General features: G+C 54.0%; 1 protein-coding gene and 1 long non-coding RNA gene across 2 annotated transcripts in view; one reads left to right on the top strand and one right to left on the bottom strand.

Moving 5' to 3' along the window:
• Positions 1–8,240, top strand: part of LOC121038442 (uncharacterized) — a 16,259-nt gene extending 8,019 nt beyond the window's left edge. Inside the window, exons 3-4 of the long non-coding RNA XR_005794349.1 lie at positions 5,239–5,322; positions 8,129–8,240. This is a non-coding gene — a long non-coding RNA (uncharacterized LOC121038442). The remainder of the gene's footprint in view (positions 1–5,238; positions 5,323–8,128) is intronic.
• ITGA5 (integrin subunit alpha 5) lies at positions 953–23,771 on the bottom strand. The gene is made up of 30 exons (XM_040487891.1): positions 23,318–23,771; positions 16,806–16,936; positions 15,103–15,215; positions 14,847–14,967; positions 14,608–14,669; positions 14,473–14,518; positions 14,083–14,208; positions 13,806–13,850; positions 13,625–13,668; positions 11,215–11,271; positions 10,983–11,035; positions 10,466–10,674; positions 9,963–10,154; positions 9,690–9,735; positions 9,422–9,523; positions 9,177–9,232; positions 8,883–9,037; positions 8,416–8,553; positions 8,215–8,282; positions 7,683–7,833; positions 7,488–7,597; positions 7,278–7,358; positions 7,080–7,160; positions 6,866–6,971; positions 6,278–6,430; positions 5,025–5,111; positions 4,832–4,945; positions 3,880–3,981; positions 3,169–3,291; positions 953–2,075 (listed from the first exon to the last, which is right to left on the bottom strand). Exons 1-30 carry the CDS (start codon positions 23,692–23,694, stop codon positions 1,992–1,994), a joined length of 3,333 nt encoding a protein of 1,110 aa, XP_040343825.1. The 5' UTR covers positions 23,695–23,771; the 3' UTR covers positions 953–1,991.

The following is a 23,771-nucleotide window of genomic DNA, read 5'->3' as shown; positions in this document are numbered from 1 at the left end:
GCCTAAGTTAAAAAGAATAGCCCCGGCGATGGGGAAAGAGAACGAGATGGACTTCACGCACTCTCCACCCCCCAAATTCCCACAAATTTGTGGCTATGCTGCCCTCTGGTGGCTGAAGTCTGGTCTAGCATGACATGGACATCTGCCTCCGACAATCCATTAGAATTTCTTCACCCCTCTCCTTCCTCTTGTGGCACATTAGGACAGGCCTTGAAAAGACAGAGGACCCCGAGGGGCTCCCTTACTTTGATTTCTCTTCAAAGACCTAAACCATGTTGGTTAAGAATGAGGGCTTTCACAGTCAGACAAGGCTAAATTCGACTATGCTCTCGCCCTCACTGGGTGACCTTGGGAAAGTTATATAACCTCTCTGGACCTCAATTTTCCCTCATGTAAATGGGGTTAATTGTACCCACTTCACAGGATTGTGGATAGAGAAACGAAATGAGATAAGGTATGCAAACTATTTAACACCCTCTCTACCTACCAGTATACAATAAGCAGTGATAGCAAAACAAAACAGAATAAAAACCTAACTGGCTTTCTTCTGATTTAGTTTTGTGGCTTTTTCTCTCAAGCCATCTCGTTATTGTGATTTAGGGAAGCCCAGGTGAGCATTCTGGACCATCGTCCTCCACCTTCAACTTGGACCTCCCCCTTTGCACTCTTCCCTAATGCTCAAACCCAAAAAGAAGGAATTCTTTCCCTTCTCTCCGGGAGGCGCTGGGAACCAGACCTGGTGGAGCTGGGTGACGGGCAGAGGAGTCAAGTCCTCCATTCACCCCTTCCACCATCACATCATCTCTTTCACCTGAGAGAAGGGAACCCAAAAAGTAGTTCTATAGTTCCTGGGGGTCATACTCCTGGCTCCCAGTGGAAAGAAGCTGTGAAAAACAGACATTTCCTATCCACTGAGCCATCTGGTTCCAGGATGGGCTTGGAAAGAGTGGGGTAGGACACAAATTCCGGCTCTGGTCAGTGGGGGCACCGGGCCGGGTTTATTGCACTTGCAACAGAGTTTAAATAAGTCCCGGATGTCCGGAGCTGAGGTGAGGGGGGGTTGGGCAGGGAGAGAAGGGGCAGCGTCAGTGCAGCTGGTGGGCAGAACCCAAATCCTGCAGGCCCAGGACAGTGGGCTCCCCTTTTTCTGGGGGACTGGGAGGGCCTGCGTCTGGCCAGGCTGAGGTTCCAGATCTGTTGCCATCATGGCCCCTTCAGGGTCCTGGGCAATTCCTGACTTCTTCTGAGTCAGAGGTGGATTGGGCCTCCAGGCCCAGGTCTGGAACAGGCTCAAATGTAGTCCTGGATCGGCTTGGTTAGGTTACCAATGTCTGAGTCTGAGTCCCAGATCAACCCCAGGCCCCAGGTTCGATCTGGCCCCATTAAAGTTCTGAGTCCCCTTGGAGCTGGTTCTGAGCCAGCATCGATCCTCGTTTGGGATCTGTCCTGAGCTGGGCCTGGGGCACCATCCACGGTTAGTGTTTCCTTGTCGGCCCACCAGGGTGGGGGCTGTCCAGAGCTTCCAGGTCTCACTCCCCAGGTTCCAGGTTCTTAGCTGGGGGGCTTCCTGTGGATCTCTGGCAAGGCTGAGAATAGATCTTTGCAGGCTGGAGCTGGACAGTAAGTCCTGGTGGCACATCTGGCCCAGATAACTGGGACTGGATTCCCCAGGTCTGGTTCCAAGCTGTTTTCAGGAAACTCTCTCCAAAATGCAAAGGCTGCAGGGAGGCTGGGGCCTCTATCCCTGGATCTGAGTTCCCCTCTCCATGAGGAGGGCATGTGTAAACGAGGGTCCTTCACAGTGCATGGGGGGAGGGGATCCCCAGCTCCTCACCTCCCGGCTCTGGCCCTTCAAGTATGTCTCTGGGCTGGGGAGAGGAGCTTCTCCCTGGCCCTCAGCACCTTCAGGAAGCGCCCAGCCCCCTCCCTGTCAGTAGACTGAGGGTGGGGGGACTGGGCCTTGAGGCTTGGGAGTCTGGGACTGGGAGGAGTCAGGCATCAGAGGTGGCTGGTGGCTTGAGTTGAGCTTTTTCCATGGCAGTGCCGTATGGGAGGGAGCGTTTGAAGAATCCGAGCTAATGAGAGGGGGGAAGAAGGGAGAGTTTAGATATTCTGGCTTCCATTTCTCCCCAGATCTTATCCTAAGCAGAAATGAAGATCATTCTAATCTTCTAATCTCCCCATCTTGGGAAAGTGGCCTAAATTCTTGGCTGTTAAGACTCCCTCTCCAGGGGTGCCTGGGTGGCTCAGTCAGTTAAGTGTCCAACTTTTTTTTTTTTAGTTTGAGAGAGAGAGAGAGAGGTCACAAGTGAGCAAGGGGCAAAGAAAGAGAGAAGCAGGGCTCACGGGGGCTTGAGCTCACCCGATGTGGGACTGGAACTCATGAACTGTGAGATCACGACGTGAGCCGAAGTTGGATGCTTAACGACCGAGCCACCCAGGTACCCCAAGTGTCCGACTCTTGATTTTGGCTCAGGTCATGATCTCACAGTTTGTGAGTTCGAGCCCCGCACTGGGTTCCATGCTGACAGTGTGTACGGCTTGGGATTCTCTCTCTTCTCTCTGCCCCTCCCCCCTGCACGTGTGCACACTCTCCCTCTCTCTTTCTCAAAATAAATAAATAAGTAAACATTAAGAAAAAAAAAAAAGACTATCTCTCCAGTAGGTCCAATGGGCCAGGAGGGCTAATGCTGGGAGTGCTTTTGGTATACGGGGTTCGTTCATCAGTGCTGTGCTGTGAAATTGCCCCCAGTTAGGCCAGGGTTGGCGAATAGTTTTGAATTCAAGATCCAAGTCTGACTGCTTAATAGTAGCTGCCTCTTGAGAAGGATTCTGAGGCCACTTCTAGGGTATAGTCAAGTGGTGATGGCTGCCATTAATTTTTGTAGGAAGTGATACCACAAATGCCACATATTTGCCACTTGGGAGTAACATTGCTTTTTTAAGTCTAGGCAAGCTTAGCAGCTTGGGTCAAGAGACTCTTTCTGAGCTAGGGGTTTAGAAGGGAAGGATCCGACAGGCAGGCTCAGGATGGCATGCCTGTGGCCAGGGCAGAGGTAGGGGCACGTGGCTGGAGAACCGGTCTGGAGATAGATGCTTGGGACTACGTTGGGTTAAGGGCAGAACTTGACGAGAGGGCGGCCAAGTCACGGGTAGGATGTGGCTGACCTTGTAGAGGATGTAGATGAGCAGACCTAGGAGCAGGAGGCCAATGAGGATGGCTAGGATAATGATCCACAGTGGGACACCGTGGCTGCCTTCTGCCTTGGTCCACTGCACCGCCGTGGCCACCTAGGGAGCAAGTCAGGAGAGGTCACTGAAAAGTCCTTAGTTCTCCCCACCCTACGCTTGGCTGCCACTTGCCATCAGACCAAGACCCACCTCTCACCTCCCATGTTGGACTAACACAATTCTGGACGTTATAAATTCCTCAAAGGTGCGTCATTGTCTCTTACTTTTGGGTCTTCACCCCTGCTGACTCCCCCTCCCCAGAGAATATACCTTTCCTGACTAATTAGCTTGGTAGTTCCTGTTTATTCTTCAGGTCTCGGCTGAAACATCACTTCCTCCAGGAAGCCTTTCCTGACCCTGCAAGACTGCGTTTCACTGTCCCCGTGATGTGTTCCCTTAAATATCCTGGCACTTGTCACACTGTGTTCTCATTGCCCACTCGACCGTGACCTCCAGGAGTGAAGATACTCTGTCCATCTTGCTAATCGTTGTATCTCCAGGATCCAGCCCAGGCTCTGGCACCTAGTAACGCTCAATAAACATCTTTTACAATAACGAGGCCGGCCCCCACCTATGTCCCTGTTCTAGTGCCAGGCCCAGTACTCCAAGCCCTGGTGTCCTTGGCCCAGACCTCTGGCCCAGGTTCACCTGAAGTTCCTTTCGGGGAAGCTGCTGAGGCAGGATTCGGTAAGGCATCTTCAGGGCTTCATACACGGCTTCACACTGCAGGCTGAACGGCTGGTGCTCCCGCTGTGGGTGGGGACAAGGTGTTCGGGGAAGCCCCCCTTAGGATCTAGAGGACACAGGGGCTTCCCCATGATCTGGCTCAGGTTGTGATCTTTCCTATTTTGGACCCATTCTCTCCTGAATATCTGTATTCCTTATATGAGATAACAGACGTGTAATTAAATAGGTGTAACTAAATAATGTATAATTAGATGATGGCATGTTCAATAAAAAGGTTTTTTGAGGGGCGCCTGGGTGGCTCAGTCGGTTGAGGGTCTGGCTTTGGCTCAGGTCATGATCTCACGGTTTGTGGGTTTGAGCCCTGCTTTGGGCTCTGTGCTGACAGCTCAGAGCTTGGAGCCTGTTTTGGATGCTGTGTCTCCCTCTCTCTCTGCTCCTCCCCCGCTCATGCTCTGTCTCTTTCTCTGTCTCACTCTCAAAAATAAATAAACATTAAAAAAAATACATATATATTTTAAAGTTTTTTGAATCATTGATGGGGTTAAACAGCCAGGACACTGCCTGGCCCACAGCGTTTGCTCAGTAAATAACTGCTCTTTACTATTCCTACATCTGCTTGCCTCTCCACTATGGATTCATCTTCCATCTCTGTTGTTTTTATCATTCTCTGCATGCTGGTCTCTCTCCAGTTCTCCCTCCTCTGAACGGGCCCGGAGAGGGAAGCTGTCACTCCCAGTGTGGCCACCAGGTGGCACAAAGGACACACAGCCCAGTCTAAAGGAGGGTGAGGGATGGGAGTGGGAGTGCCTGGATCCCATTCACCAAAGGAGTTGGCTTAAGCACTAGGGAAAGGGAGGGGAAGATCAGGAGGCTCTGAAGGTCAAGGGTCAGGGCTGAGGTAAGGCTCCCTCACTTGCAGGAAGGTCTTGGCCCACACTCGAAAATGCAGTTGCAGACTTCGGCTCTCTTGCCGGTGCAGTGGCCCGAGCTCACAACGCAGCCTAAAACACTCTGCCTCGGGGCATTTCTGGGAAGAAAGGAGAGGCTTGAATGTGGAGTTCTGCCCTTCTGGTGGCTCTGAGAACCCAAGTCCCAGTGTGACTTACCAAGATCTGAGGTCCTGAGGAGGAAGGGCTCCGGCCTGGAGCTTCCCGTCTCTGTAGCAGGTGGTGCTGGGAACCCTCAGGATCCAACTGGAAGAAGAAAGAGACCATTAGGGACCACTCTTGCCCCATCACAGTGTTGAAGTCAGCCAGCACCTGGGTTCCAGAGCAGCTTCCACCTATGTTTTTTTTCAACCTGTTCTTTTCATCCATCCAGTGACCATCTCCTATGGCAAGGCAGCAAGCTCGGTGTTGAAATACAGACACGAACTAAACTTGGTCCTTGGAGTTTACAAGATGTGTAAGTAAATAGTTAGGTTCCCATCCCTGCCTCAGGGCCTTTGAACTGGCTGTTCTCTGCTTGGAATGCTCTTTCCTGAGTCTTCACAAGCAGGTTCATCCTTGTCTTTGAGGCCTCAGTTCAACTGTTACCTTCTCAAGAGATTTTCCCTGATGACTTCATTAAAAGACTCTGGTCCCCTGGCCTTTCCATGTTAACATTGCATGTCGATTACTTTTCAGTACCTGTTAATCTTTCCCTTTTTAATGTGATGTAATATAATGTAAATGTAATTTTTTAAAATGTTTACTCATTTTTGAGAGAGAGAGAGTGTTAGCTGTGGAGGGGCAGAGAGACGGGGGTGGGGGGCATAGAGAGCCCGATGCGAGGCTTGAACTCATGAACCCTGATATCATGGCCTGAGCTGAAGTCGGGTGCTCAACTGACTGAGCCACCCAGGCGCCCCTCCCTTTTTCATTTCATTTCATTTATTTATTTATTTATTTATTTATTTATTTATTTATTTAATTTTAATTGTCTATTACCTTCTACTAAAATGTAAGCTCCATGAGAGTGGGGGCCTTGTTAGTTTTGTTCGGTGAGATATTTCCTGAGCCTATAACAGTGTTCAGTGTAGACACTCATTTAATTAAATGTTGCCAATGGGTAAACAAACTTTAAACCAGGCATTAGGGCCCAGGGAAACAGGTCTGAAGGGGCCTTCCCAGAGAAGGTGGGACAGATGGGCCCTAGAGGTATGCCAGGGCCGGAAGGAAGGGAAGGCTATTCTAGACTGTGTATAAAATGGTCTTTTTCCCTCCCACAGCCTTGAGGTGTCTGTGGTCCTTCTGCCCCTTGTTCAGTGACCTCAGTCCTAAGCTTCAGGCACATCCTGGTTCTTCCAGGCCTCCAGGGACCTTCTTCAACCCCCCTCAGCCTTGGTCCCTCTCCCCATGCCAGTCTCCAGGCCTCTCACCTCCAGGCCCTGTGAGTTGGGGGGGTGACTGGTGGTGCAGTTACCAAGTCCTGTAACCCTGGTCATGTAGAGAAGTTGCTGACCTTCCAGAGCCTGGGGACAGCTGAGTTCCAGCACACCCCGGCTAATGGAGCTGGGGCCCAAGTTGATGAGCTGAGGAGAGGAGAACACAATCATCCTGAGAAGGAAGGGAAGGTTTCTGCCCTATTGAGACCCTGGGTCACTACGGCCCGCCTTCCCCTCCTGCATGTCTCCCACCTCGGAAGTGAAGGAGGAGATCAACAGGTAGAGACAAAATCCTCTCCAGCCAACACTCTTGGAGATGGATCCATCCTTCCCTTCCAAGTCACTTAACTGGCTGGTCTCTCCTCTGGCTTTCCCTCACAAGGACCCTGTCCAGGCCTTCGCCTATCCCTCCCCCTCCCTCCTCTCTTCTTTTCAGTCCCTCTCTCTAGTCCCAGCCATCAGTCACTTACAGTGAGTGGCTCCCCTTTCCCTGTCATTCATTCTGGTCCCACCCCTCCACTCCCAGCAGCCTGCCGGGAACCAGCCCAGTGCCTCCCCGCCCCGGCCTTGACCGTCCCTCACCTCATAGACGTGGTGGACAGCAGGACCCACATCTCCCTCCTCCTGAGGCTGGTCTCGGGGATGCCAGTCGCTCACTGGGAATAGCACTGCCTCGGGTTTGGAGACACTAAAGGGGAGCGTGGTTTAGAGGACAGTGGAAGGGATCCCATATGCACCCTTTCCTAGAAGTATCTCTCCTCCCAGAAAGGCCCCATTTTTGCCCCGGGGAATTTACCCGTTAAGGGAGACCTGGGCCTGAGCCTCCACTGAGAGCCTGAAGGAAACCACTTCGCTTTGGGAGTTGTTGAGATTCTTGCTGTGGGATGGAGGAGAGACTGAGGCAGTGCTGGAGCCCAGCTAAGGAGAATGCCCCCTGCACCAGGCCCCGCCCCCTGCACCAGGCCCCGCCCCACCGGCCCCACTGGTTCCCTACCTGAGAATCTGGAAGTCAAACTGGATGGTTTTCTTTGTGTCCCGGAGATGAGGGACTGTGAACCGCAGCCCCCCCCCAGATCTGCGGGACAAGGAGGGAGGACAAAGGAGCCTGTCAGACTGGGCATTTGCCTCACCCCAGTTCCAGCCCCCTTCCCTATTCCACAGCTGTGCTCTGGAAAGGCTGGTCACTGTCTTCTCAGATCCTCACTCCTGTGCCAGACTTACACTGGCTCCTGCCTTCATGGGGTTTCCCAGGTCACACACCAGCAGGCGGCTCTGGTTCACGGCAAAGTAGTCACAGCTCAGGCTGGAGAAGTTCTGGAGGTGGGGTGGGTATAGGTAAAGCTTTGGTGCCCCTCTGACGGGGTCTCCTCCCAAACCCTGCCTCAGAATCCCCTCTCACCCCTGGGTTTCTGACGAGTCCTGAGTACTCAGCCTCTGGAGGGGCTGTGACCCGAAGCTCGGCCTCATAGGCGCCGCCCTCACCCACGTTCTGGGCGTGGAAAGTTAGGTTCAGGGAGTTCTTGTCACCCAGGTACACGTGGTTCTGCTCCCTGGAGGGGGAACACCGGGTAAAGGACACTGGGAAGTTAATCCCCAAATCAGGACAATGAACCTTAACAATAATAAAATAATAATAATAACAGATACCATTTACTGCGTTCCAACTCTATGGCCAGAAGTAGGCCAGATGTTTTATGTAGATTATTTCATTTAGTCCTTCCAAAAAGGCAGAGAAACGGATGCTATTATTCCCACTATACAGATGAAGAAGCTGAAGCTCAAAGAAGTTGAGTGACTTCCTAAGGTCACACAGCTTGCTAGTATGTCCCTATTCTACCTTTTCAGGTGCCAAGTGCTTCCAAACGCCACATGTTCTGCTATGCGACCTTGGCATCTTGGAATCCCCCAGCTTGCTGTTGGCCTTCACTTACCCAAACACTTCCAGCTGTAGGTCTGGCACACAGATATTGTCTTCTCCACAGTCCAGCAAGATCTGAGCCTGGGGAGCAGGTTAGCCTTGAGAGGTGGACTTTAGACCTCCTCCTGGGCTGAAGGCTCCCCGCTCCAGGGCACTGCCCCCAGGTGCCCAGGCCTCTCTCCTCCCGGGTCTCATCCCTCCCCCATCTCCTCACCTTGTCCTCGATGCGGCTCTTGCTCTGGTAATGTAAGACTGGCCGGAGGCCATGGCTGTCCACAGGGGCTTGGGGGTCCAGGGAGAAGTTAAGGGCGATATGAATCGGGGAGAGCTTGTCTCGGAATTCTGACTCGTTCTGGGGGTGGGGAAGAGGGTTTGCTGTGTCAGGGGGCATTGGGGACTTGGTGGCCCTGCTCCTCAGCCTCTCACATGTCTCTTGGCCCATGCAGGGCCCTCAAGAATCCAGGCGCCCAAACTTGACCATCCGCTTTGTTTCTGAGGCCCTGACAGCCTGCTTCCCAGTTCCTCTGACAGAAGGGCCCCCTTCCTTGCCCCCAAAGTCCTAAGCCTCTCACTGGACTCTCCTAATCTCTCTCTCTCTCTCTCTTTTTTTTTTCCAAGAGGGGCCCCAGTTCTCTGTGACGCCCTCCCCAGGCCAGTCTGTTCTCTGCCCTTGGGCCATACCCTGAGGTAGATCTTCATCTCTCTGCAGTCCTCCCGTGCCCCGTTCTGGATGAGTAGGGTCTGGGTCAGGGTCGCCTGTCTGGAGGCCAGGAACAGTGCCCGCCGTACTCCCCCCTTCTGCTTCTGCCAGTCCAACTGGAGTTCTACTGTGAAGCCTGCAGCCAGGAACATATGTTCAGGAGAATCTGTCTTTCCCTCCTAACCTATTCAGAGAGAAGGGAGGTGCCAAGTTCCCCTCCCCCTCCTCCCCACCCCCTTTCCCAAGGCCTAAGAGATTCAGACAGTCTCTCTCACCAATGGAGTCAGGAACATGTTTTCCAGAAGCATTGAGGCAGAAGCTAAGGTTGATGCTGGAGGAAGACCAAGAGGAAAGCTGGTGAACGGGCACCCTAGCCTCCGGCTCCCCCCCCCCCCAGAAAGACCCAGACTGGGGCACCTCCTTTCGTCCCCTACCACAGACGTGGTTTCTCTGCCCACTCCCAGGCCCAGACTGAGGTATTCCAGACTCAGTCTCTGTAATCTCCTGGGCCCCTGCTCACCAAGCCACAGGGTTCCCCTCCAAGCTGCAGCTACGCTCCTCTGGGTTGAACATGGCAGGGAAGATGGTGAGGGAGGCACTGGTAGAGACGATGGGGCGACCCCTGCCAAGAGTGGATATGGGGTCAAGAGAACTAAGACTTCTCTGGAACCCTGGGCACAGGAAGCTGATGCCCAAGCCCCGGGAAGCCAGTGGCCTTTGTACACTTTCCCAGCCTTAGCCCATCTGAGACGTTCCCCAGTTCCCACTTCTCCCCCTGGAATTCATACCTGTACACCACAGCCTTGTCCACACCAAAGGACCCCACGATCAGATCTGCAAGAAGTCCAGAAACTACCCCTTACAGCGAGCCCCACATTAAGGTCCTCCTTTCCTAACCCTCTCTAGTGTCATTGTTCAAAGGAGGCCGAGGCGAGGGGACAGCACCACCTGGTGGCGTTATCCTAGAACTGCACCCAGGAGCTTAGGAAAATGCAGAAGTGGGGGGAAGGGTCCGGGACCAGGAGAGTTCTCAGGTGAGAGGGGCCTGGGACGCTACTCACCAGGGTATCCGTTGCCATCCAGGTCTCGGCCTCCTCGAAGGGCAGAGCCAAAGAAGTTTGGCGTGTGGCCGGCTGCCCACAGGGGCAGCAGAACCTGGGAAGGCTTAGAGCCTAGCCCCGCTGGGCCCCCAGGGAATATAAACACCACTCCCTGCTGGGTGTCTCCACCAAAGGGAGCTCCAATCGCTACATCTGCAAGACACAGAACACACACTAGTCTGGAGGCCAGGAATCCAAGAATCCAGGCCTCCAGAACCAGAAATCTCTACCGCCAGATCCCAGAACCCAGGTTTGGTTTTTTTTTTTTTTTTTCCCAATCTGTCATTCCCAGTTTTCCAATCTCTTCAAGCCCCAAGACCTAGACAGTGGGGTTAAAGTCAACACACCTCCTAGAAAAGTCACTGGGGGGTCTGGGTATCTTAGCTGACAGCCGCCCTCTCCCCAAACCCCTTCTGACTCAGGCTCCAGACTCCTCCTCAGCTCCTGGGGCCTCTGGCGCTTACCATTGTAGCCATCCTGGTCCAGGTCCCCTAGGGGCGTCAAGGAGCTGCCAAATCGGCCAAACTCATCATGGCCAGTGAGGGTGAGGGTGGGGGTGGGCTCCATGCCAGCCGGGTTCTGCAGGTAGATGTAGACCCTGCCCACTTCCTGAGGCCGCCCATCAGCTGTCCGTTCCATGAGCAGAGGTGCCCCCACCAGCAAGTCGTCCAGCCTGAGGGAAGGGGAAAAGCTAGACACCCTGATACCCTGCCTTGCCACCTCCCCAGTCCCAGTGCCAGGACATCCTAGGCCTCCTGGATCCCAGGCTCTTGCCCACCCAAGTGAGGAGACTTGAGATCTTGTGGTCTTTTAGCTCTCAGCTCTCTCCTTGCTCCTGAGCAAGGGGATGACAGCACAGGAGGAGAACCCAGAGCAAAAGCCTGGAGAAAAAACTCTCCTTGGATTTTTCTGTCCTACCCCCCGCTCTTTGGTCTTGGATCTGGGAAGGGCATCGTAGTGTGCCCTCTTCCCACTACTCACCCGTCCCCGTTGACGTCTGTGGCAGCCACTGCATAGCCGAAGTAGGACGCCATCTGGGGTGGGGGTGGACACAGAGGCAGCACTGGGTCAGAAGTAGGAGGTCACTCAACAGGATCAGCAGGGACTGTGGCTGGGGAGGTCAGAGACTCCAGGGAGCCTGGGCTCACTGGCTTATGCCTGGGACTTGATTGGCAGAGGGCCAGGCTGGGTTGTATGTGGGGGCTGTCCTCACCTGTTCCCCTGAGAAGTTGTAGAGGGATCGGATGTCTGAGCCATTGAGGATGGTGACCTGGGGATGATGAGATATACCCATTGGTCCCGGACTCCCAGACCATCCCACGGATAGAGAACAAACAGGTACAGGATATTCAGGGGGAAGGCATTTGCTGGAGACACAGACCGCTTGTTTGTTAATTCCCTCCTGACTTTGCTCTCACACCCCCATCTCTGTGCCAGGAAGCTCCACCACAAGGCACCCTCACTATTTTTCTCCATCACTTATCAACTACTGACAGAGGTTACGTTTGTCTGTCTGTTGTCCATCTCTACCCATTAGAATAGAAGACCAGCGGGGGCAGGAGTTTGGTTTTGTCCTTTGCTTTCTCCCCAGAGCCTGAAGTCGTGCTTGGTGAGCAGCAGACAGTAATTATTAGTTGAACGACTGAATGCATCCTGAGACCTCAGGCGTCCCTCATCCTTCAGGCCTCCCAAACCACAAACAGCTCATGTCTCCCTTTGGTCCCCCCTCAGTGACTGGCCCCACCAGTCCCCTGGTCGCTTGGCTCCTTGCCCCCTTCCCCACTCTCGCTGCTCCTACTCTGGGGTGAGTCCTCTCCCAGACTGCTGGACGGCCCCCCGGCTCTCTCCCTGCCTCCATCACCCTACCCCGACTGCCTCAGTCGGACTGATGGTCCCAGAGCAGATCCAGGAGGGGCACTTCTGGCTTGGAAACCCAGAGTGATTCCCTGCAGCCGCTGCCCAAATTCTCAACTTCTCGACTGGTCCTCTGATGGATGCCCTGGGGAATCTGGCCCCAACTAATCTGTTTTTCCTCAACCTTTCCTTATTCCTTTCATGCTCAGTCAGCCCACGAGTCTGCTACAATGGCCTGACTTTTTTCCTTTTCTGCCATGCTCCTGTCTAGGATGCCCTCTTGCCACATCTCCACAGATCCTTCATAGAACCTTCTCTGATCCTTTGCCACTACGTGGATGGAACTAGAGGGTGTTATGTGAAGGGAAATTAGTCAGAGAAAGACAAATATCATACGACTTCACTTATATGGGGGACAAAACAGATGAACACAAAGGAAGGAAAGCAAAAATAATATAAAGACAGGGAGGGGGACAAAAGAGACTCTTAAATATGGAGAACCAACAGAGAGTTCCTGGAGGGTTTGTGGGAGGGGGGATGGGCTAAATGGGAAGGGGCATTAAGGAATCCACTCCTGAAATCATTGTTGCACTAGATGCTAACTAATTTGGATGTACCTTAAAAAGGAAAAGTAAAGGGGCGCCTGGGTGGCGCAGTCGGTTAAGCGTCCGACTTCAGCCAGGTCACGATCTCGCGGTCCGTGAGTTCGAGCCCCGCGTCGGGCTCTGGGCTGATGGCTCGGAGCCTGGAGCCTGTTTCCGATTCTGTGTCTCCCTCTCTCTCTCTGCCCCTCCCCCGTTCATGCTATGTCTCTCTCTGTCCCAAAAATAAATAAACGTTGAAAAAAAAAATTCTTTAAAAAAAAAAAAAAAAAAGGAAAAGTAAAGAAAAAAAAAAACAAACCTTCTCCGATCCATTCCTGCCCTAGAAAAGTAGGTTATTCCTTCCTCTTAACTGCTATATCCTCTTAACTGCTTTTCTGAAACTTCTCATCGTGCACAAAGAACGCTGACTTTGGACCAAGACGGATCTAGTTTAAAATCTCTCTCCAGCCCCTTACTAACTGGGTGATCTTAAACCACTTACTTGGTCTCAGAGCCTCAGCTTTCTCACGTGGAAAAGGTGTATGGTATTATCTACCCGCAGAAGCTTGTTGTGAAGAATACACATCATGAGAGGACAGAGCCTGACGCAGCAGCTAGCTTGTGTAATAGTAGATACACCTCGGATTATAATTGTATGTGTGTCTTATCTTACATACTTGATTAGAAGCACCTTACGAGATGGGGTACGGTGTCTTATTCATCTTCTTATCTTTGACCTGGCCTTCATAAATGTTGTTAATTGAATGAACTCCTATGGCCGTCTTATCTGTGTCCTTTCTAAAGCGCTTCTCACGGTCTAATAATAACAGCTACCAATTGTACACCGCCTCATAGTTCACTAAGAACTTTCACAGGCGTTATCTCATTTCATCCTTACAAGAGCCTCGTGAGGTCAGAACTATTATTATCCCATTCTACAGAGAAGAATGAGGCTCAGAGAGGCTAAGTAGGTCTGGGGATTTTGTGGAATGCAGCGGGGGGTATATGAATAAATAACAGAATGACTCATTCAGAGTAAACGCCAGTACTTGAACCCAGGTCTGCCTCCAGAGCCCGTGTTCTGATCCACTTTTTGAACCCTCACAAACTGCCGTGCATGGTTCTTTGTGATTAACCAGGGGAGGGGAAGGGGAGAGAGGGAGGGAAGGTCAAGTTGGGTCTTACATAACCATAAGTGAGGTTCCCTTTGGGCACGCCAGCGACAAAGTCTGCAAAAGAAGAGAAAGTTGTGGGCTAAGGGAGGGGAAAGGGAAATCCGACCAGCAGGGTGTCTGGGTTCCTGTGGCCCTAGGTCCTGGGTCTCCATTCGTCCCCTCCCTTGGCCCCCTCCTGGAGACACACTCACCTTCTGTGTCATCACCACTGAATTCACCCACAGCCACAGAGTATCCTGGGGGACAGGATGGGTGGATATTAGTATTCCTGGGGGGACCCCTCTGCTGTGGCCCATCCTTCAGTTCCTTCCCCAACCCTACTGGGCCTTCCTACACAGCCTGCACACAAGTAGGGCAGGGGGACAAAGGATGCCCGAATGGAAGAAAAGAGGTGGGGGGGGGGTGCAGGGGTTGGGACAGGACCACTGGAGGTTCTTCCCCCCTATTTCCTCCCCGGGGCTTACTCACCCAGGTAGCTGTCATCGTAGATGGAACTGGCCTGGCGGGTCTGCAGCTGCCCCTGAACCAGGTTGATCAGGTACTCGGGGTAATAGGATTCGGCAATCTGTTCTTGGGTGGCCGACAGGATCTGGCCTGGGGAAGGGGGTGAGGAGCTGGACGGATGGAGGAGGAGGGTGGCAGGGAGGGGGGCGCTGGGAGCTGATTGGGTGGGATTGCAGAAGTCTGGTTTCAGGAAGGGAAGCTTGTGGAGGGTGGTGGAAAAGGGTACAGAAGTCTCAAGGAAGGGAGAGGAGAATCTGGGCAGGGAGGGAAGAGGGAAGGACGGTGACCTCAGACTGGAAGAGGGATGAGAGGCTGTGTGCCAGGGGACTAAGGGACAGCAGAGGAAGGACTTACCTTGCCAGAAGTAGCTCCCTGGTCCGCCCAGGACCACGCGCCCAGTCTGTGGAGGGAAGGAGAGGAGTCCACATCTGGTCCTGACCCTCCTGGGACACCACCCACAGCTGCTTCTCTCCCAGCCCACACTCTTACCTTGGTGAACTCAGCACTGAAGCCCCCTTGGCAGTAACCCTGTCCTGCGGCCCAGCTGAAATCTGTGAGGGGAGAAGGTGGTGGGAAGGAGCCCGGCACAGACGGGTCACACAGGAAAGGAGAGAGAGCTGAACCAGAGAAAGGATCTCCCTGGACCAGACAGTGATCAGAAAGGCTAAGCGGGGTGGGGAATCACAGGGAGGAGGCAGACACAGGGCACATGCCCCTCCTTGCCCTACCTGAGCGGCAAGGTGCATACTCCAGAATTCGGGTGAAATTGTCCGTGGAGAGGTAGCAGGTGCCCACGGGATCATTCAGCGGCTCCTTCTCTGTGCGCCAGCTATATAGAGGAGCACAGGCCTGGCGGGGCCCAGGAGGAGGGGGCTTCAGGTGAGTCCAACAGGGCCTCCCCCACTCCCTCAGGCCTCTGCTCCATTCCCCTGGTCACACCACACCACACCACTAAGAGCCACTGTCAGCCTGCCGGGCCCTCACCAAAATGGAGGAGCCGTGGGCTCGAACCGTCGCTCCAAACCACTGCAAGGACTTGTACTCCACAGGCTCCTCTCCCTCTGGGCTGGGCAGTAATGACTCCAGGAGTCGAGAGCCTTGGAGAAGTGAGAAAAGGGAGTCATGCCGGGCTGTGGATGGCTGAGCCCTAGAGCGGCCCCCACTCTCAGTCTGGGGGTGCCCGGGCACTTGCAAGCCCTGAGCTCCATGACTCACTGGGAGGAGTGGGGAGGGGGTTTCAGAGTCTGCTTTGTGTAGCCTGACTCACCCCTTCCCTGACACGTGTGCATCCACGGGTGCGCACACAGAACCTAGCATTTCTAGAGTTGCTGTCCCCTGGTGCCCCTGCCTCCTCACCCAGCTGGGACAGGGACGCTTGAAGTGATGTGGGGCCACGGGGGTGGTAAGTAAGAATGGCTGTTTCCCGAGAGGGCAGTCCTCTGGCTATGCTTCTCTGTACCTGGGTCGGTGTCTCTAACAGCACCTTGTCCCATCCCTTCTTTTCTGGCTCTTTCTCACAATTCTGGATCTCTGTTACCTTATGTCTCTCTCCCAGCATCTGTCTATCTCTCCAAGCCCTATCTCTGCTCTCTATAGTACGTTTTTTTTTCTTTCCTTTGATTCTCATCTGTCTTTCAGATTTAAAAACAAAAGTGGCGGGGCGGGCAGGGAGCCTGGGTGGCTCAGTCGGTTGAATGGTGGAGTGCATCTGACTCTTGATAACGGTTTGGGTCGTGATCACACAGTTCATGGGATCGAGTCCTGCATTGGGCTCTGGGCTGTCAGCAGAGAATGCTTGTGATCCTCTCTCTCCCTCTCTCTGCCCCTACCCTGCTCTCTCTGTCTCTGTCTCTCTCTCTCAAAATAAATAAATAACTAAACTTAAAAAAAAAAAAAAATGAATGTGTTTCATGATCTTATCCCTGTCCCTGCCATCATCTCCGTGTTTTTATCTCTCCTCTTTTTGTCCCTTTACCCCAGTCTTTATCTCTGGAGCCAGACTGTTCAAGTTCATGCCCTGGCTCCACTATTTACTAGCTGACTTTCGACAAGGGACTTAACCTCCATTTTGTCATCTATAAAATGGGGCTAATACCTCACACGGTACTGAAAGGATTAAGTGAATTAAGTGAGTTAAGATATGCCGGGCGCTCAGGACTGTACCTGGCACAGAGCAAGTGCTCTTGAAGTGTTCGTTAGCTGTTATTGTTTATCTTTCCATCTGTCTCCCTCCCAGCCATCTCTGCATCTACTCTGGGCCTTGAGCTCCCTGAGGACAGTGGTTTCATCATGTTTCAGTCCCCTGCAGCACCAGCACGGTGCCTGGCGTGCACTGTCACTTAGTCAGTGCTTAGTTAAACGGACTGAAAAGTCTGTGTGACTCTCCCTGTCTTTGTGTTACTGCCCTGGCCTCCCAGAGTTGTGGGTGATTCAGGGGAAATGAGAGCCACGTGTTTCTGAATCATGCCCGCCCTCCTTGGGCTGGGCTGGACTGGGAACATGGTGTGAGTGCCACGGGAGTCGCTGCACGGCTTCTACACTGAGCTGGAGCACCAGAGCCTGGAGGGAACGTGGCCGTGGAACTGGACAGGCTCCACCCCTCCCTCAAGGCACCCTTCGGCCCGCCCCCAAGCCGCAGTACCACCCCCAGTCCCTTCCTGAGCTTCCCCGCCTACCAAGGAGGTTACCTTTACTGTCAAATTCAATGGGGGTGCAGTGTACCGGGCTGGTGCCCCAGGGACAGAGGTAGACGGCACCACCCTGCAGCACTCCCGGCTGGCTGGTGTTGGCCTTGGGAGCTCCCACCAGCACGCTGACCCTGTGGAGGCGAAAGGAGAGGCGGTTCAGAGTGACTCCTTCTCTAGTCCCCCCAGGCCTCTGGGCCAGGGGCTGGCCGGGGGGTGGGGTAGATGCCCCCTGGGTTGTATTTATATCTCAGAAGATGCCACAGATGCCAGAGGCACAGGCTGGAGTCAGGCGGTCCCCATGTGGCGCTGTCACTAACACAACAACCACCCCCCTCCACCACCTTCCCTTGTTATTAAAGAGAGGAGGAAGCGGAGTCAGTTCTGAGAAAGGAATAGGGGCACCAGAGGGCCCGAACCCCATCTTCTCCATCTCCACTCTGGACCTGCCGGCATCGGATATGCAGCCCCTGGAGCTCCAGGGTCCTCTCATCCTCTCACCTAGCCTCTACCCTCTCGTCCCAAGCCAAAGTCCTTCTCTGGGCCAAGACCCAGGCATCGGGCTGCCCAGCCCTGGGGTGTGTAGGAGGAAAATGTGAGTCTTGGGAATCAGTCAGTAGAAGTGGAGAGTGGAGCTTGGAGGATGGTGAGGACAGATTCCCCTGGGCTCTGGGGTAGAGCTCCCCATCTTGGCTGGGTTTCTGTTCAGCCCCTGAACCCCTTTCCCGCACACCATCCCTAGGAATCTGAATTCAAATCTTGCTCTCCTGGGGTGTTAGCTCTGAACACGGTGCTTCGAGACGATGAGGAGAAAGTTGCCTTTGCTGGGGGTCCTATGTAATGGGGTGGTCAGAGTTAAGGTCCCGGGCAATCTTCTCACCTTCGACTCTGCCTCTATCATTGTCTTTGAGGTCCCTTGTCTCCAAGGTCTCCATGCAGCCATCAGCCCTCTTGATTTTCTCCTCCAGGGTCTCCCACAAGGACTGCATCTAGCAGCTGGGGGCAACTGGACCTGGCCCCTGGGCCGGTGTCCCTGCCAGTCTGGCCTCTACTCTCCTCCCATACCTGCCTCAGACACTGCTTCTCAATCTCTCTGTCCCTCTGCCCTTATGATTACTTGCTGTCCTCGTTTTGGTTTTTTAATCCTCTCTCTTGATCTCAGATCTTGTGTTCTTCATCTCTACTCTTTCTGGCCCCCTTCAGCTTTCAACATTCCCGGTGTCATCCCTTCCCTGATATTTGGGTATGTTCCCTAGCTTTTCTTACCAAGAAAGAGCCCGAGTGGGTTAGTATGGTAGAGGTCCCAAAAGCTAGGGGTGTCCTCCAAGAGGACCAGGAAGGGCAGGGGTGAGTGGGGTGGGGTTCAAGAGGAATAATGGATGGAAGCAACGAGGGGGCAGGACCATGGTACTGAAGGGGGAAGTGAGGAGTGGGCAGGGAGGAAGGGAGGATGAGAACAGAGGAGGGAGAAGGCAGGGTCCAGAGGAACAGGAGGGGGGCCAGAGAGGAGAGTTCCTGGAGTGAAGGGGGGTGGGGTGCGAGCCCTGGTTACCCTGGGGACAGGAAATGTTTACTGCCTGTGGCTTCCTGTCTGTTTCCAACCTCTCACTTCTCCGTTTGTCTCCCACCCGCAGGGCCCCACCCCTCTCACTCAGGCATTACATCCAGTTGAAGGGGGTGGGAGCTGGCGACTTGGAAGGCAGGGACCCAGTCAGCTGCCAGGCCCACAGCTTGGTGGCAGGCAGAGAGTGAGTGCATTGTCCTGGGGCTGGGTGAGGAGAGAGGGGTGCAAGCCTCTCTTAGTAGGGGCAGCCCCAGAGAATAGCTATGATACAGGAGGCAGTGAAAAGAGCACTGGACCATGAGTCAGGAGTTCTGGGTCAGGCACCAGCTCAGTGTGGACTTGGGCAATATCCTTTCCCTTCTCTCTGCGGGTGAAGAGGTTGAACAGGTTGTCTTGAAGTCTCTTGGAGCTCCAGCACTCCCTTTCCAGGAGAGCACGGGGCTGCAGCCAAAGGACCCTGCTCCCACTCCCAGTTTTCCCACACCCCTTGCTCTTGGGGAGCAGCTGAGCCTGAGTGCTCCTAGGCTGGCTTGTGGAAGAAGCTTGGAGCCTGGCAGGGTTAGAAGGCGAGAAAGACCTTACAAAGCCTGGGAAGCCCACAGGCTCGTGAGCCAGGGGTGTGTACATTGTAGCTGTGGGAGGGTTCAGGAGATGTGGTGTGCAGGCAAGGGACACAGACTCAGATGCCCGTCCCCACCCCATGACTTATACCTGCGGGTGCAGTGGCCCTTCCATCCCAATAAACAGTGCCAAGCAAAGTGCCTGGTGTCAGAGTAGGCACGTCACCGAGCTTATCGCTGTTCTCCCTCTCCTAGTTCTTGCTTCCTAAATCTGGCAACAGTTGGGCCCTCTTAGGGGTCCAGGAAGGTAACAGCGGAGCGTCCTTGCACTATTTTCAATATTTCAGAAAGCCTAACGGAAATCATGCATTTACCTGATAAGGTGGCTGGGCTAATTAAAACCTCAAGGGTATCTGCTTTGGGCTATAATTATATCAACTGATGTAGGGAAGCTGGTTATATCTCAAATTGGTTGAAAGCTCTGATTGGAGGCTACACATGTCTTCTTGTTCTAACTTCTAGTTGATAAAAAAAAAAAAAGACAACAGGGAAAAGGAATTAATTATTCCTTATTAAATGCAGTTTGGCAGATAAACTCTTCTAAAATGCCGAGTTCAAGGGAAGAAATCATTGCCATCATTTCTTTTGAAACCTCAGATCCCTGAAATTCTAGAGTTGGTTCTCAGAGACACGGACCACCACAGCTGCAAGGCACCAGAGAGAGCATCCACTGGGTTGAAGACTTCCTTGCAGATGCCTTCCCTGCAGACTTCCTGCCACATGACATTTGAGGAGGCCAGTTTGGTCCTGACAGTCCTCCCCATCTTCTTTTAGAGCAACCTCTTTTTCCTGTTTTATACAGAATGCCCTGGAAAGATATTGTTTGATATTAAACAAAAATACAGAAAAAACTTGTTGTGGTTTTTTTGTTTGTTTGTTTTTTGAGAGAGAGAGAGAGAGAGAGAGAGAGAGCGAGCGAGCACACTCAAACGGGGTGGGGAAGAGGGTGAGGGAGAGAATCTTAAGCAGTTTCCAGACCCAGCACGGAGCCCGATGTGGAGCTCAATCTCACCAACTGTGAGATCATGACCTGGGCCAAAATCAAGAGTCGGACGCTTAACTGACTGAGCCACCCAAGTGCCCCCAAGAAGAAACTTTAATTACAAGATTGCTGACCTAGTCCCATGTTCTCATTTTACCAAGGAAGTTAGGGAACATGGCCAAGGTCACTCGGAATCCTTCCTGACATAAGAACCAGAAGCCACGAATCCTTATTCCTAAGCCAAGGTTCTGGTCTACCCTGTTGCCAATTTACCCCCTTCTCTCCCCTCTACTATCTCCCCAGCCAGGCTTCTGATTAACCAAGTTCCTGTTCAATACATGGTTACTGTTTGACTCTGTTGGCCTGGCAAGATTGGGGGCAGGGAGTGTCAAGTGGATCAGGGCCCAGCTCCTGTAGGTCCTATAGCAGCCCTGGCCAGGCCCCAGGAGGACATCTACATCCCCCAGTGTGTTCTCAAGAGATATGTCCGGCTGCTTGGTGAGGAAGAGTTGTGGCAGTACCAGAAGAGAAAGAGAGCTGGGTTAAGGCTGAGCATCTTTCCAGCTGGTGACCTGGGCCAAGTCACTTCTTCTTTCTAAGCTTTGGATTCGCTCCCTATAAAATGATGGATTGCCCTCGAATGGTCCCTAAGCCAATTTCTATAATTCCTGAAGCATCGGCTTTATATGTGCATATAATATGGGGTAATGGTGTTTCCTCTAAGGCAAAGATTTTTGTAGCCATCCGGTGGGAAAATTGATATGACAGTGTTAAGGAATGTGAGGGACCATTATTACGACCACTACTATAAACAAATACTAGAAGCAAGTAAGAGATTGGGGGCGGGGCGGGGGGGAAAGTTAGACAAAGAACTAGGTGATATCCAAGGAGGAGAAAACCAGAAAACAGAAAGCGACCCTGTAAAAATCATGCCTCCCGTGTACTGATCACCTTCTATGGACCAGGTGCCTTTTGTATATATTGTCTCATTTAGTTCTCAGAACAGGTTCATAAATTAGGTGTCTGATTCTCGTGAAAACACTTTGAAACAAACACAGAGCTTAAGTAACTCGCCCTAGGCCACACAAAGAACAAGTGGTGGGGCCAGGACGCACGCCCAGCTCTGCCTGACTTAAAGCTTGGCCCTTTCCTGCCACATAAACCTCTCTTGTGCTCACCCTGCCCTTTGATGCTGTTTCAGGGTTCCTGTGAGAGGGGTTGTAGGGGGAACAAGAACACTGAGGCCCTCCGTCTCCAGGATGATGGCCCCAGATGGGGGCTGTGTTTGTCACCACTGGGCAGGAAGGGGTTGCAGGCCCAGCTGTGGAGGGAGGAAGGTCACTGGGGAGGTGGATTGTTCAGAGCCCTATTCTAAGGGTGTATTGTAAGAGAAAATGAGAGGGGAGGAGTGCAAGCTGGACACCTGGGTTCTCTTGGGAAGAGAGATGAGCAGGAGGGGATGGGGGAGCATGAGAAAGCGGGGTCCCGGTTTGGAAGACTGCTTTAGGGCCTGTAGGATCAGGCCAGGGGCCAGAGAGACACCTAGGGAATGGGAGTGTGGGAAAGTCCAGATGTTTTAAAGGAGTGTTGGAAAAGGGAGATGACACTTTAGCTAGGTGGGGGTGGGGTACGAGCGAGGTTAAGAGCCAGACAACTGGATTTACCCTGATATGGGGGAGGATCCCATCCCCTCCCTGCCGGGTCTTCTCTATCCCATTAGGGTTGTGGTAAGCAGTTTGAGGGGGCCTGGGGGAGGCCAGGCCTGGCAGAGACTCCAGGCCAGGGTGATGCAATGGGGTTTGGGCAGGAGGCCAGGGGGGGGGGGTGGGGTGGGGGTTGGGTGGGGACCTTGAATAGCGCAGAACCAACAGCTGGGGCCTAATCATCTTTCTTTTTTCCCATCCCCACATTCGTTCTCCAGACAAAGAAGAAATTTGTGTGCCCCCCCCATTGAATTAGCTAGATTAACCCCTTTCCTCCAAAAATTAAAGAAAACGCATAAAGATCAGTTAACTGTATCCTATATAAAAACAGCTCACCTCTGACAGAACTTCTATCAAACCCTGAGACATTGGGGTTGGGGTGGTGGTGGTGGGGACCAGTGGAAATTTCAGAGCTCAGAGACGGAGAAGGAGGATTTCCCAGTTAGTGTGGAGGATCAGGAATCTGGCACCTGGGAGTCCCTGGCCGGGCCCAGGGGCAGCTAGCTACCTTCTCCTCTTCCTTCCCAACCCCCCACATTTAAACAAACACTCCTGTTCCCATGTTGCCTCAGCTCTAACTCCGGTTTCCCTAAGTCTATGGGCTCCCCACTTTCCAGGCGGTCAGGTCCGGTCTGCTTGTCACCCTGCTGAGCTGGGAATGAGGACCCTCCTTTGAGACTTCTCCAGTCCTCGATGTCCTATGTTATGACGCTCTGGGGCCCAGCGAGCCCGCGTCTCCCCAGCTTCCGACCCCAGCCCTGGAGTCCGGTCTCAGTCCAGCTCCAGACTACAGGCTACAGGAAATCGGCATTTCTCTTCCTCCCAAGAGCTAGAGGAAGAGGGAAACCGCCCACCCCCCTTCACGCGCGCACACACACCCCTCCCGACACATCCGAGCACCCGCCCTTGGCCGAGCCCGCCACAGCGCCGGCGCCCCCAGTGCCCGGGTCCCGGGACTCTCCTCAAGTTCCCGGGTCCCCTCGTCTGAACGGAGATTGGGGGTGGTGGGCGGAGTAGGAGCCCGAGGAGAAAGGGGAGGGAGCCGCCATCCCCCTCCCGGGTCTTTCCTAGTCTGAGCGGAGGGGGAGGGGAGGATGGGGCCGGTCCCCATTTAACCTCCGGACCCCCTCAGTCTCAGACTCCCCTCTTACTACACACAGCTCATTCTACCACGACCCGTCCTCCCTCCGCACAATGGCCCTCAGGAGTCCCGAGGTCCCGCAGGGCTCCAAAAAGCCCTTCCCGGCCTCCGCGCCCCCTCTCCGCCCTCATCCGCCCCGGGTCCCCGCAGCTCACAGATCTCAGCCAGAGACCCGCTGCTCTCCATTCGTGCGTCCTCCTTTTCCTTGGCCCCGAGACCCTTGCCCAGACCTCTCCAGCTTCCAGTTTCGTGTCTTCTCCCCACCCCACACATGTCTCCCCACTGATCTCAAACTCCAGGCGCCCAGCTCCACGCCGGCCACTGTCCCCTCCCTACTCCCGCGCGGGCCCCCAACTCTGGCGCGGGCCCCCAACTCCAGCCCTAGTCCTGCCAAACTCCGCCTCTCAGACTCAAGCCTTGGTCCCCTCCAGACTCCAGCCGCGCCCCCAGTCTCCAGCCCCCCACCCTCCCAGCCCCCATCCCGCCACTAACCCTCCTCACTCACCCGTCCGTCCCCGGCCGGTAAAACTCCACCGAGAAGCCGAAGAAGGAGCCCGGGGGCCCAGCGAGCACAGCTGGGGCCTCCGCGTCTAAATTGAAGCCCCCGACCCTGGGTGGCGGCGGCAGCAGCAGCAGCAGCAGCGGCGGCAGCAGCAGCAGCAGCGGGGGTCGGCGCCGGGGGCCCCAGCGCAGTTGCACGGCGTGGAGAGGGAACCCTGGTGCCCGTCTCCCCATAGCGCCCGCTCTTCCCTGTCCTGGGGCCACCGACCCGGAGCCGCTTCCTAAACCTCCCAGAGGCGAATGACTCAACGCGGGGAGGAGTTTGCCAAACTCCCGGCTGAGCCCTCCCCCCGCCGGCCGGGGGGGCGAGAGGGGGGGCATTCCTGGGTCCTTGGAACGCTGAGCCCGCGCCCCCCACCCCGAAGGGGCGTGGGGGGGGGCCGCACCTCTCCACTCCC

Source organism: Herpailurus yagouaroundi, unplaced genomic scaffold (assembly GCF_014898765.1).
Source record: "Herpailurus yagouaroundi ecotype Mexico unplaced genomic scaffold, PumYag 166, whole genome shotgun sequence".
Classification (NCBI taxonomy): Eukaryota; Metazoa; Chordata; class Mammalia; order Carnivora; family Felidae; genus Herpailurus; species Herpailurus yagouaroundi.
The sequence above is the reverse complement of the archived record's forward strand: the minus strand, read 5'-3'. Positions and strand labels throughout refer to the sequence as shown.

Excerpts from the sequence above, each read along its gene's own strand:
- ITGA5 (XM_040487891.1), bottom strand. The coding sequence starts at position 23,694 with ATGCCCCCCCTCTCGCCCCCCCGGCCGGCGGGGGGAGGGCTCAGCCGG. Across the intron at positions 15,216-16,805 it reads CATTGAATTTGACAGTAAAG|GCTCTCGACTCCTGGAGTCA; the intron begins GTAACCTCCTTG and ends CACTTCTCCAAG. Across the intron at positions 9,038-9,176 it reads ACATGTTCCTGACTCCATTG|GCTTCACAGTAGAACTCCAG; the intron begins GTGAGAGAGACT and ends TCCTGGCTGCAG.